Source organism: Hemiscyllium ocellatum, chromosome 3, assembly GCF_020745735.1.
Source record: "Hemiscyllium ocellatum isolate sHemOce1 chromosome 3, sHemOce1.pat.X.cur, whole genome shotgun sequence".
In the NCBI taxonomy this organism is placed as follows: domain Eukaryota; kingdom Metazoa; phylum Chordata; class Chondrichthyes; order Orectolobiformes; family Hemiscylliidae; genus Hemiscyllium; species Hemiscyllium ocellatum.
The window spans coordinates 101,848,903-101,867,035 of NC_083403.1; the positions used below are offsets into that span (position 1 = coordinate 101,848,903).

Here is an 18,133-nt window from a genome sequence, read left to right on the forward strand (position 1 = left end):
AAAACCAAGCTTCACCCTGTCTATTGTGACATCTAGAGGCATTTTTATTTTTAACAGTGAACAGTAGTTTCTATTTTCAATTTTTTAAAATCTCTGGCTAATTTAACTATTCTTAACAATTCTGCTTAACTTGGCATAGGCAGTGGGAAAGTTAATTAATACCACATCAGATATTATGTTTGATTTCAACCTAACAAGCCTGGCAAAAGTGGAAAAAGGTAATAAAACTGACTAGGTGAATCCAAAAGATTATTTATTTAAATCTGCACTTCAGGGTATGTCTCCATCGTGACATTTGTATATGGCACACTGCAGGCTCTCCTCCTCTTTATACTACATTCTCTGAACAAGGGATTCTCTGCCTCCTCCTGGGAGCCAATGAACAATCATGTAAGGAATTATTTGTCGTGCTCTCTACATCGCAAGTTCCCCACTCATTGCTGGGTTAATAGCAGTGCCAACAAAATGACGCCCTTAAGTGGGGATTAATTGTAGAATTTCATATAGATTGCAACATGTGAGCAAAGAACTAGCATCCAATCTTGCATGCATTTGCATTAGTATTTGAGAGTAGGAAAGAGGTAAACTGGAAAGCTGGTGATTGTTTGTTCAACCTTACATCACTTGCACTGTTATCCAATAAGCTATCTTTTCTGGCTTTAGGCAATGCTCATCTTAGACGTAAAAATTCCAATATGTTTCCATAGTACTTTAAATATTTTATATTTATGAAATATTTATGTTTACTTAAAAATAACACTGGGCCACAAAGGCTGTTCCCATACTTGCCCAGTGTGGACATAATTAGGATGGAGGCAAGAAGACAACAGGATGCACAAATGCTACCTTCCCACCTAACTAAATGCCCCTAATACCAAACCTGTTAAGGGGAGAATATTAAATTACGCCAAATGATTTTTTTGACATTGGGAACTGGTTTGTACTTGATGAGATATATTTTAACTAATTCACAAATAGGTAGCTGAAAGACAAGACTTGAAAAGATATCCCTATGATGTGTCATGACTCACTGGGATAGTCTGCTGGAAATCAAGCTTCTCTATTCCCAAAGTTCATGAGACATAGGGACAGAAATTAGGCAATTCAGTCCATCAAGTCTGCTCTGCCGTTCAATCATGGCTGATATGTTTCTCAACCCCATTCTCCCACTTTCCCCCCATAACCTTTGAACCTCTTAACAATCAAGAACCTATCCTTCTCTGTTTTAAATGTACTCAATGACCTGGACTTCACAGCCTTCTGTGGCAATGAATTCCATAAATTCACCACTCTCTGACTGAAGAAGTTTCTCCTCTGTTCTAAAGGGTCTTCCCTTTACTCTAAGGCCAAGCCCTTAAGCCCTAGTCTCTCCTGCTCATGGAAACATTTTCCGGTCTGTCCAGGCCTTTCAATATTCTGTAACTTTCAATTAGACTCCCCCTTATCCTTCTAAACTCCATTAAGTACAGACCCAAAGTTCTCAAGCATTCTTCATATGTTAAGCCTTTCATTCCTGGGAACTTTCTTATGAATCTCCTCTGGACCTGCTCCAGGGCCAGTCTATCTTCCTGAGATATGGGGCCCAAAATTGCTCACAATATTCTAAATGTGGTCTGACCACAGCTTTATAAAGCCTGTGAAGTACATCCTGCTTTTACATTCTCGTCCTCTCAGAATAAGGGCCAACATTGTGTTTGCCTTCCTAACTACCAACTCACCTCCAAGTTTACCTCAAGAGAATCCTGGATTAGGGCTCCCAAGTCCCTTTGCACTTCAGATTTCTGAATTTTCTCCCCATTTAGAAAATAGTCTATGCCTCTATTCTTCCTCCCCAAGTGCATGACCTCACATTTTCCCACATTGTATTCCATCTACGACTTATTTGTCCACTGTCGTAACCTGTCCAAATCCTTCTGCATCTTCCCCACCTCCTCAATACTACCTGTCCCCCCACCAAACTTTGTATCATCTACAAACTTAGCCAGAATGTCTGTCTCTCTCTTTAGGGTCTATCCCCACCTATCACCCACTCCCCACCTCTTCCCCTCACCCCACCCTCCACACCAAAAACCAACACCCTAGCCATCAGCAGCCTTAAGAAATGCCAACACTGACCATTCTTCATAGGTGCTGCCAAACCCGCTGAACTCTCCTGCAATCTCTGCCCTTGTTTCTGATTTACAGCATCCATAATTCTTTTGGTTTTAATTTGATGAGTTCAGTGCATTCCTGAGACCAGGCTTCTTTCTGACGTGGGGCAGGGGAAAGTGCAGCAGAAAGCACCACCAGTCACCAGGTTGACAGCAACAGAGCCAGTCACGCCCATTACCAAGTAGGGGCAAGGCTGCTATCATTGCCTGCTCTTCAGGCCTTCAACCTCTTCCCTCCCCAAACTCAGGGCTTCCTGTCAAAATGGAGGCTGATACGCCCCAGTTTCCAAATCCGATCTCAGACCCCACGATCTGAGCAGTGGCAGCCGGAGGCATCCCAAGGGATAGGAGCAGGTGGATGCCTATGTGATGTGACCCCTAACCATACCCCCAAATCTTCCCTTGGCCCTCTGCCTCTGCAATTGCACCAAATGTGTCATGTAACCTTTGCTGAGGGACTGGCATTGTCCTGACCAACACAAAAGATTTCAAAATCATCAACTCCAGTCTCCCAGCCGCCTTAGATCCCCTAATGTGTCCACTGGTGTAACAGGGTCCACAGCAGATGACATATCCCTAGCCCTGCATTCATCCATGGAGCATCTGGACAACAAGGATATCTATGTCAGACTCCAGCTTATTGACTACAGCTCCACCTTCAACACCATTCTCCCAACCAGACTGATCTCAAAACTTGGTGATCTTGATCTCAGCTCCACCCTCTGCAACTAGATCCTCAGCTTTCTGATCCACAGACCTCAATCAGGAAAGGTAGGTAACTGAACCTCCTCCACAATAACACTCAACACTGGAACCCCCCAAGAATGCGTCCTCAGTGCCCTACTGTACTCCCTGTACAGCTACAACTGGGATGCCAAATTCTGAAGGAACGCCATCTATAAGTTGCTGATGACGCCACCATAGTAGGATGGACATCTAAAAATGACAAGTCAAAATACAGAAGGGAGACAAAGGGTTAGGCGACATGGTGCAATGAGAAGAATTTCTCAATGTTGGCAAAACTAAAGAACTGAACATTGATTTTAATAAGAAAGGTGGAGAACACACCCCCAATTACATCAACGGAACTGAGGTCGAAATAGTGGAGAGTATCAAGTTCCTTGGAGTGCCAGTAACTGACAACCTGTCTTGGTCCTCCCTTCTAGTTGCACAACAACACCTCTTCTTCCTCAGGCGGCTTAGGAAATTTGGCATGCATGTAAGGACCCACGCCAACTTTTACAGATGCACTGTTGAAAGCAAACTGTCCAGCTGCATAATGGCCTGGTGTGGCAACAGCTCTGCCCAGGATCATAGGAAATTATAGATGATGGTGTGCAGAGCCCACACCATCACAGGAGTCAACCTTCTGTCCATGGACTATATTTACACAGCTCGCTGCCACAGAAAGGCTGCCAACATCATCAAAGATCCTTCACACCCCGGTAATGATCTCCTACAATCTCTTCTATCAGGCAGAAGCCTGAACACACGCACCAGTAGGTTCAGGAACAGTTTTTTCCTGACCATTAGTAGACTACTGAATGAACGCCTTAGCCTCAAATAATGCTGATCTTGTTAACGTTGATCTCTCCGGTACGCCCTGTGTAATGTTACCTGTATGCCTCTATCTAAATCTTTTGCTCTGTAAATCCTTGGTTACTATGATCTGCCTGTGCTGTTTGTAAACAAAGTTTTTCACTTTGATACAAGTTACAATTAATAAATCAATCAATTAAACGCAATACACAAAAACAATACAAAAATTGCTTGATTTTCAGATCCAGACTGATTGAAAGTATGTACCAGGTTCTGTTACTTAACAAGAAAGCACTGTTTCTTATAAATCATTAGGTTCTAACTACAGGTACCCACCCCACTCCGGCCTATCACCCTCACCTTGACCTCCTTCCACCTATCCCACCTCCATCGCCCCTCCCCCTAGTCCCTCCTCCCTACCTTTTATCTCAGCCGGCTTGGCTCTCTCTCTCTTATTCCTGATGAAGGGCTTATGCTCGAAACGTCGAATTCTCTATTCCTGAGATGCTGCCTAACCTGCTGTGCTTTGACCAGCAACACATTTGCAGCTGTGATCTCCAGCATCTGCAGACCTCATTTTTTACTCTAACTACAGGTAAACAATTAAGCTAAATTAAGTAAAGTCTACAAAGTAAAGCTCTAAACCCCTTATAAACTCCCCTTCTACACACACTGACAGACAAAATTAAGCAGGATAAGAAGCACATGGGTGGTCGAAAAACTGAGAAAACAGTACCGTCATCTTTGTTCACAAGTTCTGTTGGATTGCTTCTTGCAGATCCAAAGGTTTATCTTCTGAAACAAGGGAGCTAAATTTAAAAGCTCAAAGGCAATGATCAAGGGCAGCGGGCCTATTAGATCATCTCCAACTACAAGCACCCCTTCAAATTGTTCATCATTCTGACTTAGAAATAACTTTTAATAAAACACATTTCCCAATAGCAATTACAGACTGTTCCTTAAGATTGATAGCAGCTCTACAATCAATAATGCAAACTTTTTTTCTGGCAGCCATTTCTATCTGAATGTATCCAGTGTTTTTTGGGGAGGTTTGAGTAAGGAGCCCTCTTGTGAAATGCAAAAAATATATATTGCTGCAAAATCTTCATGAACAGACAACAGGCAAGTCACAGCAGAAGTAATTTAACAACACTAGTGAAAAAGACCATGAAATTCTACAATCGAGAGAGAAACATTGCTGGCTGCAGGCACTCAATAACTCAGCCTCATAAAATATGCTGGCATTGCACCACAAACCTTTTGGCAAGTTAAACAGGAAAATCAAAGGGATGTTACAAGAATATTGCCAAATGCAGAAACAATATTGAAAGCTCTGGGCATACTTGAGCTTGAGAGACTTACATATTGATCAGGGTAAAATAAGTTTGCCATGCAAGAAAAATACAATAGTACATCTTCAGTACATTTTAGTAAGAAGATGTTGACCTCAGCATCTTGAGAACTAATAAGATCACAAAACCAGGTACAGTATTGCCTGAAAACAAACCAAACAGGAAGATTTTTTAATGTGTTATTTCTAGCAAATTATGAACGCATTTGTAAAGCATGTATTTACCATGGAAACACATTGGATTTTTTATCTCTAAGATAAGAGTTGCCAAAAGCCAGAAAATATAGCTTATTGGTTGAAAGTGCCAAAGATGTAAGGTTAAGCAAATCAATCACCAGCATCCCAGTTTTCCTCTTCCCTACTTTCAAACACCAATGGGAATGCATGCAAGAATGGATGCTAATCCTAAGCTCACACATTGCAAACTGCATGAAATTCTGTGACTTTCCTGGTGTTTCTTCCTGAAGAGTATGGAGCAATGTAAATGGCATGTACATGAGCAATATTTATTCTACAGTTGCTATGTATCTTAAGAAAGATGTTACTAACAACAATCTTTGATTTTGATTTTTTGAATTTGCTTCTGTTCCCATTTCAGAATTCTGTTGCACCTTTACATTTAGCAGGAAGTCATCTTCAGTTATGTGTAGATTCACATTTTGCAATTTGGCCTAATTGGAAGTAGATGAAGTCAGAAGTCACAAGACACCAGGTTGTAGTCCAACAGATTTAGTTTAAATCACAAACTTACAGAGCACTGTTCCTTTGAGCACTTCACCTGATGACTATAACTTGGTGTTGTGTGATTTCTGACTTTGTCCATCCCAGTCCAACAATGGCACCTCCACATCATGAAAATAGATGAGGGCGAGTCCACTTAACAGCTGCTCAAGTCATTTGCCCAGCAATCTAGTGATTACAAAATACGTGTTTCAGTACCATAGTGTAAGACTGCACAGGGTGTATTCGAGAGTGGGGTTGGCTGGAGGAAGGGGGTGAGTGGGGGTAGGTGGTGTTGGGGGTTGGGTTGCAGAGAAATGATGGATTTAAAGAGACCTGAAGAGAATGCCTGATGCAGAGGTAGGATGGAAGGAGAATCTGCCTCAGGGCTCTGGCACTGAGTCTAAGGTTTAAAACTGATGATTAGCACATAAAATATCCTTACCCTTCGCCCTTCCTCATCTCCCCAACACTCATCGTGTCCTTACTTGCCAGCCCATGCCACCTTATGCCCTGCATCCACTCATATGATCCCTATGCATCTCATGTCAACACGTTCTCCTGTACTTACCCGATTTAGCTCCTTACACCCTCCATTGCGACTTGTGCCCTGTACCAACTCTCCTTCGCCTCAATGTGCTCCATTCCAACCCCTTCCACTGTGCGCAACCCTTAGGCCTTTATAATTCCTATATCAACTTTGTATCAACTCCGGCTAACCCACTTTGCACAATCTATCACTTTTTTCCATTTTCACCAATGATTCGAAATTACTTAGGATGCACTCTGTACAGCCCTCCAAACCCATGCACAGATAATAAAAAATAAATTTCTGTTAAAAAATGTAACTATTTTGCAATTTACACTCTATGGCAAAAAGTACTACCATTCATAAAAATGATTAAAATAATTGATCCCTTTAAATAACAAAATCTATTTTTTAATCAAACTGAACATCAGGTGGCAATGCTGTCAAGTTCGGCAAATGTTACTTGATGGCACTGCACTGTTGACAATGCCTTCCATCATTCTGCACATAGAGTCATAGAAATGTATAGCAGAGAAACAGACCCTTCGGTCCAACTCATCCACGCCAACCAGATATCCCAACCCTAACCTAGTCCCGTTTGCCAGCACTTGGGCTCATATCCCTCCAAACCCTTTCTATTCATGTACCCATCCAGATGTCTTTTAACTGTTGTAATTGTATCAGCCTCCATCACTTCCTCTGGCAGCTCATTCCATACTCGCACCACCCTCTGCATGAAAAAGTTGCCCCTTAAGTCACTTTTATATCTTTCCCCTCTCACTCTAATCTTATGCCCTCTAGTTCTGGACTCCCACACCCGAGGGAAAAGACTTTGTCTATTTATCCTATCCATGCCTCTCATAAGTTTATAAATCTCCATGAGCTCACCTCTCAGTCTTGGACACTCCAGAGAAAACAGCCTCAGCCAATTCAACCTTTCCCTATAACTCAAATCCTCCAACCCTGGCAACATCCTTGTAAATCTTTTCTGAACCCTTTTAAATTTCACAACATCCTTCCAATAAGAAGGAGATCAGAATTGCACGCAATATTCTAAAAGTTGCCTAACCAACGTCCTGTACAGCCACAACATGACCTCCCAACTCCCATACTCAATGCTCTGACCAATAAAGGAAAGCATACTAAACACCTTCACTATCCTATTTACCTTCAACTCCACTTTCAAGGAGGTACAAACCTGCACTCCAAAGTCTTTTCATTCAGCAACATTTATCACAGAGATGTGGTTACAGGGGGGTCAGGACTGGCAGTTAAACATCCAAGGATTTTCAACTTATCGAAAAGACAAGGAGGTGGGCAGAGGGGGTGGGGTTGCCTTGTTAGTTAAGAACAAAATTAAATCTATGGCACTGAATGACATAGCATCGGATGATGTGGAGTCTGTGTGGGTGGAATTGAGGAATCACAAAGGCACAAAAACCATATTGGGAGTTATGTACAGACCTCCTAACAGTGGTCAGGACCAGGGGCGCAACATGTACCAGGAAATAGAGAAGGCATGTCAGAAAGGCAAGGTCACGGTGATCATGGGAGACTTCAATATGCAGGTGGACTGGGTAAATAATGTTGCCAGTGGATCCAAAGAAAGGGAATTCATGGAATGCTTACAGGATGGCTTTTTGGAACAGCTGGTCATGGAGCCCACAAGGGAGCAGGCTATTCTGGACCTAGTGCTATGTAATGAACCAGGCTTTATAAAAAAAAACCTTAAAGTAAGGGAACACTTAGGAAACAGCGATCATATTATGGTAGAGTTCAGTCTGCAGTTTGAAAGAGAGAAGGCAAAATCGGATGTAATGGTGTTACAGTTAAATAAAGGTAAATATGAGGGCATGAGAGAGAAACTGACGAAAATGGACTGGAAGCAGAGCCTAGCGGGGAACACAGTCGAGCAAAAATGGCAGGAGTTTGTGGGTATAATTGAGGACACCGTACAGAGATTCATCCCCAAGAAAAGAAAGATTATCTGGGGAGGGATTAGACAGCCATGGCTGTTGAAGGCAGTCAGGAAATGTATTAAAGAAAAAGAGAGATCCTATAAAGTGGCCAAGAGCAGTGGGAAATCAGAAGATTGGGAAGGCTACAAAAGCAAACAGAGGATAACAAAGAGAGAAATAAGGAAGGAGAGGATCAAATATGAAGGTAGACTAGCCAGTAATATTAGAAATGATAGTAAAAGTTTCTTTCAGTACATAAGAAACAAACGACAGGCAAAAGTAGACATTGGGCCACTTCAAACTCTTGCTGGAAGCCTAGTGATGGGAGATAAGGAAATAGCAGGAGAACTTAACAAGTACTTTGCGTCAGTCTTCACAGTGGAAGACATGATTAATATTCCAAAAATTAAAGGGAGTCAGGGGGCTGAGTTGAGTATGGTTGCCATTACAAAAGAGAAAGTGCTAGAAAAGCTAAAAGGTCTTAAAATTGATAAATTTCCTGGCCCCGATGGGATATATCCTAGAGTTCTGAGGGAGGTGGCTGAGGAAATAGCGGAGGCATTGGTTGAGATCTTTCAAAAGTCACTGGAGTCAGGGAAAGTCCCGGATGATTGGAAGATCGCTGTTGTAACCCCCTTGTTCAAGAAAGGATCAAGACAAAAGATGAAAAATTATAGGCCAATTAGCCTAACCTCGGTTGCTGGTAAAATTCTAGAATCCATCATTAAGGATGAGGTTTCTAAATTCTTGGAAGAGCAGAGTCGGATTAGAACAAGTCAACATGGATTTAGTAAGGGGAGGTCGTGCCTGACAAACCTGTTGGAATTCTTTGAAGAGGTGACAAGTAGGTTAGACCAGGGAAATCCAGTGGATGTGGTCTATCCAGACTTCCAAAAGGCCTTAGATAAGGTGCCACATGGGAGGCTGCTGAGCAAGGTGAGGGCCCATGGTGTTCAAGGTGAACTACTGGTATGGATTGAGGATTGGCTGTCTGACAGAAGGCAGAGAGTTGGGATAAAAGGTTCTTTTTCGGAATGGCAGCCGGTGACAAGCAGTGTCCCGCTGGGTTCAGTGTTGGGGCCGCTGCTGTTTACGTTATATATTAATGATCTGGATGAAGGGACTAGGGGCATTCTAGCGAAGTTTGCCGATGATACAAAGTTAAATGGACAGGCAGGTAGTACTGAGGAAGTGGGGAGCTGCAGAAGGATCTAGACAGTTTGGGAGAGTGGTCCAGGAAATGGCAGATGGAATTCAATGTGAGCAAATGCGAGGTCTTGCACTTTGGAAAAACGAATACAAGCAAGGACTACTTTCTAAACGGTGAGAAAATTCGTAAAGCCAAAGTACAAAGGGACCTGGGAGTGCTAGTCGAGGATTCTCTAAAGGTAAACATGCAGGTTGAGTCCGTGATTAAGAAAGTGAATGCAATGTTGTCATTTATCTTAAGAGGGTTGGAATATAAAAGCACCGTTGTGCTACTGAGACTTTATAAAGCTCTGGTTAGGCCCCATTTGGAGTACTGTGTCCAGTTTTGGTCTCCACACCTCAGGAAGGACATACTGGCACTGGAATGTGTCCAGCGGAGATTCACACGGATGATCCCTGGAATGGTAGGTCTAACATACGAGGAACGACTGAGGATCCTGGGATTGTATTCATTGGAGTTTAGAAGATTAAGGAGAGATCTAATAGAAACTTCAAGATAATACATGGCTTGGAAAGGGTGGACGCTAGGAAATTGTTTCCGTTAGGCGAGGAGACTAGGACCCGTGGACACAGCCTTAGAATTAGAGGGGGTAAATTCAGAACAGAAATGCGGAGACATTTCTTCAGCCAGAGAGTGGTGGGCCTGTGGAATTCATTGCCGCAGAGTGCAGTGGAGGCTGGGACGCTAAATGTCTTCAAGGCAGAGATTGATAAATTCTTGATGTCACAAGAAATTAAGGGCTACGGGGAGAATGCGGGTAAGTGGAGTTGAAATGCCCATCAGCCATGATTGAATGGCGGAGTGGACTCGATGGGCCGAATGGCCTTACTTCCACTCCTATGTCTTATGGTCTTATTCCCCAGGACCTTACCATTAAGTGTATAAGCCCTGCTCTGATATGCTTTCCGAAATGTAGCACCTTACATTTATCTAAATTAAACTCCTTCTGCCACTCCTTAGCCCATTGGCTCATCTGATCAAGATCCCGTTGTAATCTGAGGTAAATATCTTCACTGTTCACTACACTTCCAAAGGGTAGATTGGCTGGCTTGGATTTGGCCTGTTATTGTGAAAAGGACATATTCAACAATTGCAGAATATAGGATTATATTTATGTTGCATCAGCTTGACTAGGAACTCAGCTAATTCTGGCATTCAAATCTTCAATGTTGCTATAATGTTAATCAAGCATGTAGACTTTGCAGGATACAGTGCCTTCAGCTGTTTTTCATCCAGTCTCTAGAATGTTCCTCTTGATGGCGTTTATGAATGTGTTGAAACCTGCCTTTAGCATCCATTTGGTGTGAACACAATCCCTCAGCATAATCAGAATCAGCATCTAGAAGAGAAACTTGAACTCAGGTGATAAAGGGCTTTTGCCAAAACGTCGATTTTGCTGCTCCTTGGATGCTGCCTGAACTGCTGTGCTCTTCCAGCACCACTAATCCAAAATCTGGTTTCCAGCATCTGCAGTCATTGTTTTTACCTAGTTGAACTCAGAAGCAGACTGTAGCCTGAGGCTTCCTTTGCATAAAGTACTGCTGGCCAAGCATCCTCTAACCTGTGCATTGTAGGTTGAATCCTCACCACAGTTTATGATTGTGTCAGATTAATCTGGTAGATTTGGTGTAATCACCCTCTGTCCTAACAGGGATCTACAGGGACTACAGGTGTGGTGCAGTAGACTAACAAGAAGAGGCTCATGCCCTAAACAAGACATAGTTTATGAATGGTAGCAACAAATTACATCTGTATGATGTAAATTATTGCTAAGGAAATGAGGGAGACCTCAATGTTAGACTTTACTCCTTTGAAATCTACAGCTGTTCTCCTACCTGGGTATATGTGAAATTATCATATTGGATATGTAACTGAAGAAATAGTGGAGACTTTAGTAGTGATCTTTCAGGTATCAGTGGAGTCAGGGAGGGTCCCAGGGGATTGGAAAATCAGCAGTGTAACCCCATGTTTAGAAGGGAGTGAGGCAAAAGATAGGAAATTATAAGCCAATTAGCCTGACCTCAGTCATTGGTAAGATTTTTGGAGTCCATTGTGACGGATGAGATTTTTGATTACTTAGAAATGCATGGTAAAATAGGCCAAAGTCAGCATGGTTTCATTAAAGAGAGGTCATGCCTGACAGATCTGTTAGAATTCTTTGAGGAGATAATGAACACAATAGATAAAGGAGAGCCAATGGCTCTTATCTTTTTGGACTTCCAAAAGGCCTTTGATAAGGTGTCATACAAAAGGCTACTTGAGTAAGGTATTAGTGGCAAGGTACTAGCATGGTGGGAATAAAAGGATCCTTCTCAGGATGGAAACTGATGACTACTGGTGTTCCACAAGGGTTAGTGTTGCAACCACAACTTTTCACTTTATACATTAATGATCTGGATGAAGGAACTGATGGCATTGTGGTTAAGTTTGCAGATGATACAACTATGGACTGGTGTGGACTTGATGGGCCGAATGGCCCACTTCCACACTGTAGGCTTTCTATGATTCACCTAACTGAAAGATAAATACTACAAAGTGATAACAGCCCTAATTTGGACGTTGTTCAGTCTTGCTGCATTAAGATGGACTACTTCACTATCTGAGAAGTCATTCATGATCCTGATCATTCTGCAGTCATTGGCAAATATCACTACTTCTTGTCTTATGACAGAGGGAACATCATTGATAAAGCAGCTGAAGATGGTTGTGTCAAAGACACTACCCTGAAGAACTCACTATTTCCTACCAATTAGATTACATAAAGGAGAGCTCTCATAGTAGTGCCCAGTGTCAAATGTATCAGAGTTTTGTGCACCTGCCTAAAATTTTATAGTAATCACATGAGAATTTCAATTATTACAAAAGTTGCATCACTCCTAAATTCAAAATATGTATGTGATATTTATTATTGCTCATCCATTCTTTGGATGTTTACTTTTATCTTGGCTTTGTATTCATTTAGATTTATTTATAAATACAACAATTGCAACTTTCACAGAGAATCAACTTCAGTGTGACATGGTGTTTCTGTCTACAATATACTTTATAAAGATGTTTGATTTCTCTTCCCACCAGATTGAGAATAATCAATAGACAATTTCAAAACTGAAATTTATTCACTTTTCTTAAGCAAAGATATCAAAGGTTCCTGAACCAGGGAGTCAACGTACATATAGCAATAACCTACATGAACAGCAGAACAGGCTTAGATGGCTGGATAGCTGATTTCTACTCCTTTGTTCTTCCCAGGTCACCATCTGCATTCCCATTCCCCATATGCTAATGCTCATCTGTCAGTATTTTTCAAGGATTATGAAAGTAATTAAAACATTTTTGTAATAAAAAGGTCATGAACAAAGGAAAATGGATACTATTAAATACAATAATCTAATCTGAATTAATATTTAAATGTGGGCTTCATTAGTACTCTCTGGCAGTTCAGAACTTACTTTAAAACAAACTTATTAAAGAAATATTTAGAACTATTTTCAAAAATTTCACATCAAAAATATTAAAGGTTCAACAATGGTTGGCAGAGGTGTTTTCTCCAAGATATTCTTTCAATCAATACTTCTTTTTGATTCTGATAAACTGTCATTAAATTCTACATGAAATAGTTGAAAGTGAATGCTGAAATGGTTCAAAAGCTTCAGTTGATGCATATCTCTTGAAAGTATTAGGTTTTCACAAAAGTTCAAATTATTTTCTTTCAGGGTGACAAAGGAAATGCAGGTGTCAAGGGAAACCAGGTAAATCACACTATTCTTATATTTACACATCAATTAATTGTTACTATATTACAATTAATAAATGAAAGTAAAATTATAGAACACATTCTGTAACTCCAGTGAACAAAAGAATCAAGGTACAAAGTAAACTCAGAATTTCATTTGAGTTTTATTGTAATGCAATTATTATCATTGTCACAACTTTAATCGTACACATTTTAAAAACAGGTAAACTAATAACAGTCAAGGATGCTGCCAATTGCTTTATGTGTCTGAATAAAGTATTAGTTTAAAATTAAAAGTGCCACACGTGTACAGTATTTACAGAACGGTGAGACAATAAGTACAAGTTAAATTGAAATCTCAATTTAAAAATAACATATTGCACATATATACTTTACCCTTAAATCCATTTAAATGGAAAGCATTAAACTAGACACTTATCAGGGCGACAAAAAGCCAAGGGGTGAGTGGGAGCATGGGGTGGGAAGAGGGATATAGTTGGCATGAAGAATATAAGAATATAAGTCGCCATATGTAGCAAACATTCAGTGGCTCCTGAGCTAGGGGCCAGGAAAAGTCACTGGCTCAAGAGCCACTCCACAGAACTGAGCACATAATCTATGTTAAATAGCCACACATTCCTGATGAAGGGCTTTTGCCCGAAACATCGATTTTGCTGCTCCTCGGATGCTGTCTGAACTGCTCTGCTCTTCCAGCACCACTAATCCAAAATATGGTTTCCAGCATCTGCAGTCATTGTTTTTACCTAGCCACACAATATGTGCTTGATCTTTTGAATAGCAACACTTAAAAGTCAAGAACACATTTGACATGATATTGGAATTCCAGTGCAGATCAGGTTAATGTGTCTGGAGTAAGCTGTATGCAGAAAGGCATAGTGAGCTAGCACTGAAGAATGGGTCTTGGACATGCTCAGCTACAAGAAGCAAACAACTGGGCAAAAGGCTAGTTTTGGATATGAAGTAGCATGGATGGAGCATGAATAGTGTGTGAGGAGTGAGGCTGTTTTTGTTTTTTTCTATAGCTGCAACAAAGTGCTTGGGCACTAAGGCCAGCTTGAACAGGAACTAAGGAAAAGTGAGCATTTGAAATAGATGAGGGGTATGTTTAGAAGTGGGTAGATATGATGGTTCTGTGCAAGGGAGTAGTGTGCCAGATGAACCGGGGAGTCAATGTGCCCATTTGTTAGGGTGCAAGGTGTGTAGATGAGTGCTTTGGATAAATCAGGTCAAGCTAGGACAGTGGTCTCCAGCAGGTTCAAGTTGAGTTGGGCCTAGCCAGAGAAGGGGGGTGTGTCAGCTCCAGCCAGTTTGGATTAGGCTAGGCCAAGTCAACAGTTGGTGGTGTAAGTTCCAACAGGATCAGCTCATGGGTGATGTTGGTTCTAACAAGGATGGTGCCAGCTCCAGTATCAGGTTGGCTAGGCAGAGGGTTTCAGGTCCAGCAGGAGTTGAGGTGTGTCAAACGTCAGAAGAAGGTGAAGTTGTGAATCATTTTAAAGTCAGGGGATCCATTTCATAGTTGTTCAGCAGTTAGAATAGGTTTTTAATCCTCTAGCTCTGCTTAAATAAGCCAGAATCTTCCAAATGCTTCAAATGTAATGGACCTCTTTCAGAGAGTTCCGGATAGAGGGTAAGTGACCTGGACTCAATCTCTTTTCATGCGGGGAGTTCCACACAAGCCTAGGGCACAACGTCAATCTGTGTAGCTCCAATAACTTTCTGGGCATCGCAATATCTTGGTCATTGCAATTTTATCACATGAAGTTTGAAAAATTGGTGTGGTAATGAGTATAGGTTTAATAATGTAACTACCCAAATTAAACTTCAGGTTACATTTGACTGGACAAGTTTGATTTCAGTCAGAGGTTTCATGTGCTGCAGCTGTAACAGATCTGGGATATTGTAGCTCCCATGCTGAATTATTATCTCACTGATGGGTTTTCAATACACTTGTCCAGCCTGATTAGAAATCCATCCACTTCCAGGGAAGTGCTACACATTACTTATTCCTCTCACTAGAATCCCACAGAAACAGTCTTTCATGCTCCTCATTCCCTACCAATCCAGAGCAATAAACAACTCTCTCCCCTCTATCACCATTCAGCACATAGGCACATTCTATCTCTTCCCATTCTCATTAAAAACACACACAGCTACCCAAGATTAATTTTACTTCCTGTTTCCTAAACTCTCTTTTGTCATCTCAACATTGTTTTGCATATTGTAATTCATACATTTGAAGAACACATATATAATCATTGCATAATTATGCATAATCATTAACTAATTCGGGCTTGTTATTTCCAGAAAATTGAGCTAATTAATGGTGAAGAAAAAAACAACAAATCCTTAATTTACCAGAACCTGACATTTGAAATCATTTTTCAAGAACTTCCAGTTTGAGAATCAGAGTTAACATAATTAATCACAGCAGTACATTCTCAAAATACCATGGTATTGTAGGAATAGATATTTTAAGATTTTATTTCCAGACAGAACACACTGTTGATGCTTGGAGGGGATCCAGATACAGCTTGTATTGCAGCTGTCTAAACTCAGACTATGTTAGAACCACATTTGAAAATAAGTATTCAAAGGGACACATAAATGACTAGATTCATCCTTCGGTGTTGGAACAGAACTAATATGTTTCAGACTGAATAATAAATGGACCTGTATTTTCTGTTTCTCCTGTGGACTGATTTCACTTTTGTAGCATTCCCATTTTTAGTAAGGTTGTAACTTGCTTTCCATGACAGCTTTACTTAGTAAACCTTTCCAAAGAAAGCATAGCAGTTACTATCATGCATAGTATTACACTCTTGACCTAAATAATGCTGTAAATTCTTATTTCTATTAGAAATGTTGAACTTATTTTACAGTGTAAAAAGATTAAATAGCCAAAAGATCATAAAGGCCCATATATTAAAAAGATCTTAGTGACGTGATCCATGGCAAGATTTGTAGTAGAATTGGACAAGGTTCCTGATGGGAGATTGGTTAACAAGATTAGATCTCATGGAATACAGGGAGAATTAACCATTTGAATACAGAAATGGCTCAAAGGTAGAAGACAGAGGATGGTGGTGGAGGGTTGTTTTTCAGACTGGAGGCCTGTGACCAGTGGAGTGCCACAAGGATCAGTGCTGAGTCCTCTACTTTCTGTCATTTACATAAATGATTTGGATGCGAGCATAAGAGGTACAGTTAGTAAGTTTGCAGATGACACCAAAATTGGAGGTGTAGTAGACAGCGAAGAGGGTTACCTCAGATTACAACAGGATCTGGACCAGATGGGCCAATGGGCTGAGAAGTGGCAAATGGAGTTTAATTCAGATAAATACGATGTGCTGCATTTTGGGAAAGCAAGTCTTAGCAGGACTTATATACTAAATGCTAAGGTCCTAGAGAGTGTTGTGATCAGAGAGACCTTGGAGTGCAGGTTCATAGCTCCTTGAAAGTAGAATTGCAGGTAAAGAGTGAAGAAGGTGGTTGGTATGCTTTCCTTTATTGGTTAGAGCACTGAGTATAGGAGTTGGGAGATCATGTTGCAGCTGTACAGGACATTGATTAGACCACTTTTGTAATATTGCATGTAATTTTGGTCTCCTTCCTGTTGGAAAGATGTTGTGAAACTTGAAAGGGTTTAGAAAAGATTTTCAAGGATGTTGCTAGATTTGAATAATAAGGAGAGGCTGAATAGACTGGAGCTGTTTTCCCTGCAGCATCAGAGGCTGAGGGATGACCTTATGGAGATTTACAAAATCATTAGGGGCATGGATAGAGTAAATAGACAAGGTCTCTTCCCTGGGTTGGGGGAGTCCAGAACTAGAGGGCATAGGTTTAAGGTGAGAGGGAAAGATATAAAAGGGCCCTAAGGAGCAACTTCTTCACACAGAGGGTGGTGCATGTATGGAATGAGCTGCCAGAGGATGTGGTGGAGGCAAGTACAATTGCAGCATTTAAAAGGCATCTGGATGGGTTTATGAATAGGAAACATTTGGAGGGATATAAGCCAAGTGCTGGCAAATGGGACTAGATTAGGTTAAGATATCTGGTCAGTGTGGACAAATTGGAGTGGAAGGTGTGTTTCTGTGTATATCTCTATGATTCTATAAGCAGTTCAGTGAGGTCTATCTTGATGCCAGGGCATCTTGCACCATCTTTTATGCTTTTGCCAAGCAACAAGACGTGTTTCCTGCTATACAGTGGTAAGTTGGCAATTATAGTACATTTTTGCTTCTTAAACACTTTATTAATGGCTCAACACACCTCATTAATATTTAGTTTTCTATATTACAAAATGTGCTGAACAAGCATGATGTTGAGAAGTTTCAAAATGAAAATCAGAACTAGTGCAACATGAGCTCACCACTGGCTGTGAAAAGCCCTCATGTTGCCTAGGACCAACTAGTATCTCGGGACATGATCCAAGGGCACGAGTCACATATATTCTTCATTCCTGGGCATCCTAAATTTGCTAAACTCTCACTACCACTATGGGATCTTTCCAGTCCACTTGCAGACCACGTAGGAAGTGCAGACTTGCATTGCAGGCTATCTTAGCAACTAGCCTTAAAAGACTGATGCAAACACACTTTGTCAGAACAGGTAAGCATGAAGATCACCAACTGAACCAGCTTGTACTTCAGGATTGCTCTCTTAGCAATCACCCACTAAATGTCTACCTACATGCTCAAAGTGTCCATGCTTTGTTGTGCCAATCAACAAAGTCACACAATCAGGTAGCTTGCCTTGCTGGCCAACAGTCCTCAGTCAATGGGAAGTACATCTTGCTATATTGCACCATGCTACATAAATCTCACACCTGTGCCATGTGTGCCAGCAGCTTATCCAGCTGACATATTGTATGTGTATTTGCAGCCATGTCTCAAATATTTGATAGTCCTCATTGAATTCCA

At 41.1% G+C, this 18,133-nt stretch overlaps 1 protein-coding gene across 1 annotated transcript in view; it reads left to right on the forward strand.

The window, feature by feature from the left end:
• col21a1 (collagen, type XXI, alpha 1) overlaps positions 1-18,133 on the forward strand; it is a 457,104-nt gene that overhangs the window by 335,415 nt on the left and 103,556 nt on the right. The window contains exon 23 of the mRNA XM_060854885.1: positions 13,171-13,206. Within this exon, the coding sequence (XP_060710868.1) occupies positions 13,171-13,206 (36 nt within the window). The remainder of the gene's footprint in view (positions 1-13,170; positions 13,207-18,133) is intronic.